The sequence below is a fragment of the Galeopterus variegatus genome, unplaced genomic scaffold (assembly GCF_000696425.1).
Source record: "Galeopterus variegatus unplaced genomic scaffold, G_variegatus-3.0.2 Scaffold2424, whole genome shotgun sequence".
NCBI classification, from domain to species: Eukaryota; Metazoa; Chordata; class Mammalia; order Dermoptera; family Cynocephalidae; genus Galeopterus; species Galeopterus variegatus.
Genome location: NW_007728535.1, coordinates 109,015 through 111,505, shown reverse-complemented (window position 1 = coordinate 111,505; position 2,491 = coordinate 109,015). Strand labels below are relative to the sequence as shown.

General features: G+C 36.7%; 1 protein-coding gene across 1 annotated transcript in view; it reads left to right on the top strand.

Annotated features, from left to right (window-relative positions):
• ADK (adenosine kinase) overlaps nucleotides 1-2,491 on the top strand; it is a gene marked incomplete at its 5' end in the record, with an annotated part of 183,637 nt that overhangs the window by 143,738 nt on the left and 37,408 nt on the right. The window contains one exon of the mRNA XM_008581646.1: nucleotides 988-1,074. Within this exon, the coding sequence (XP_008579868.1) occupies nucleotides 988-1,074 (87 nt within the window). The remainder of the gene's footprint in view (nucleotides 1-987; nucleotides 1,075-2,491) is intronic.

Genomic DNA, 2,491 nt, shown 5'->3' with positions numbered 1-2,491 from the left:
GAAAAAAAAAAAAAAGCACTATCCAGTCATCTGCAGATGTCTTCTAAGCCAGGTTTCATCATAGATAACTTCATTCCACTGTCATGTGCCAAGATTAAAGTACTGTATTAGGTTCCTCTGTGTCAAAACATCCAAGCCCTGGTCCAGATTGCTCTAGGATGAGAGCCCTTTGCAGTGTCCCTTTTGTTCTGCCCATGCATTCAGTGATAGCTTTCCCTTTCGCTAGTTGACATAATTAGTGACTCCGTTGCAAAAAGTAACCAGATTAGGTTATTTATAATAAGCCAACTAAAATCAGTAATTCTTTACATAGGCATGAAGTATTGTAACAAAATAGTAGTAGTGTTCTTTATTGTGCCATTGTGATTTTTTGTGGAGAAACACCCAAGACTCATTATTTATATTTTTTAAATTCACAGCTCTTTAACTGTATCAAAGATTACAATGCCAAGAACACAATCAGGCTTGAAGCTTTTTTTAAAGACCCATAATCCAATCCATACAAACACTTCTTTAGCTCATAGTTTCTGTTCAGTCATTTATACTGTCCAAATGGTACTGCTACCATTTACAGTCATTCCAAAAAAAAAAATGTAAACTACCCAGGTATAACTCTCACTAGACACATACAGCATCTCTGTGCTGAAAACTACAAATAAGTATTACTTGCAGATGACTTTGCACCTTGGTTTCCAAGTGCTCATGTACAGAATATGGAGCTCTCTTTGAATGAGCTTCATGTTTTACTAGGTGAACTTATGTGTATTACAAAGAGAAGTAAGTCTGGGCCTTCCCCGTGGCGCACTCGGGAGAGTGCAGCACTGAGAGCGCAGCAGCGCTCCCGTGGAGGGTTCAGATCCTATATAGGGATGGCCAGGGCCGGTGCGCTCACTGGCTGAGTGCGGTGCAGGCGACCCCAAGCCAACCGGTCACAAAAAGGACAAAAAAAAAAGAAGTAAGTCTGCTTTTCTTTGGCTCTAATTGCAGGAAGTGAAGTCACTGCTTTTGCTGTTTTGGATCAAAACCAGGAAGAAATTATTGATACCAATGGAGCTGGAGATGCATTTGTTGGAGGTACAGACTCATTTATTTCATACTTACTTATAAGTTAAACATGTTAACCCTTGTCTCTACCAATAGCCAAGATTTATTAATTTAATAAGTTTTAATTTCTTCTTTTAAATTATTAACTCCTAATGTTCTTTCTATATGCTACTGTTTTTATGAGTATTATGAGGGGATTTTACTACAGGAAAAATACGTGTTTGGCAAAGATAATTTGCTATTACGCTATACACCAGTCATTATCACAAGATTAATTGTATCTGTCAGAATATGAATAAACAAGCTGCATCAAGTACAATATACACATTATTCCCAGCCCTTCAGGCTTAAATGTTAACACATTGTTGTTCTTTAAAAAACAAATTGTGGTGATATTAAAGGATGTGCTAATAACTAAGGATGATGCCTTTGGATCATAACCTTTGGTTTAAACATCTGTTTCTAACACAATAGTGCGTGTTTATTATACTGGGGAGGGTTAAATTTTTGCCTAGTTCAGGCTCAGTAAGAACTGGCAAATTTTATAAGTGCTAAATCATGCTGGGAGTGAGTATTCAGAAATAAGATCAAGACAATTGGCTTTGAATTAGATTGATCTAAAATCTGATTCAAAGGTTCTTTTGCTGAGTCTAAATTCCTTTTAGTTAAGTGTAGTTCAGCTAGATTATGGTCTCTAGAAAGCTTTAGATTCCTGAAAGATAGCCCAAAGGAGTCTCTCCTTATCTCTTTCTTTCTCATAACATCAAGCAAGACAAGGTAAAAAAGGCAAACAGAGTTAATCGCTGTTCTCCTGTCCCTGGAGGATAATTGGAATCCTGGGAAATTTATTTAAGTTTATGTGATGACTTCAATTTTTTTTTAAAGTTATTTATTTATTTATTTATTTATTTATTTATTTATATTTGTCCTTTTTGAGACCGGCCGCACCGCGCTCAGCCAGTGAGTGCTGTGAGTGCACCGGTCATCCCTATATAGGATCCGACCCCGCGGCAGGAACGCTGCTGCGCTCCCAGTGCCACACTCTCCCAAGTGCGCCACGGGCTCGGCCCGATGACTTCAAATTAATATTGTTTTTTAAAATATTCTTGTAACTTAATAGTCTTTTTAACAACATAACTTTTTTGTTTTCCTTTCTCTGAAACTATTCATGCCCAGTCTTAAATGAACTGTTAACAGTCAGGATGCCCCATGTCCTATATTCTTTGGAAAGAGTGCATATTATAGACAACATTCTAGTTTATGGTCATGCTTGTGTTTTTCTTTCGTTGCTCTGAAAGAGCTTCATCATTGAAAATAATAGAGTTCTTTGCAGCTAATTTTCTTATCCCATACTCTTCAGAGTTAAAGGATAAAAATATTTTATTCAGAATTAAGTCATATTCTATGATACATTAAGGAAACACTAGTGATTTCCTGGTTAGAAATT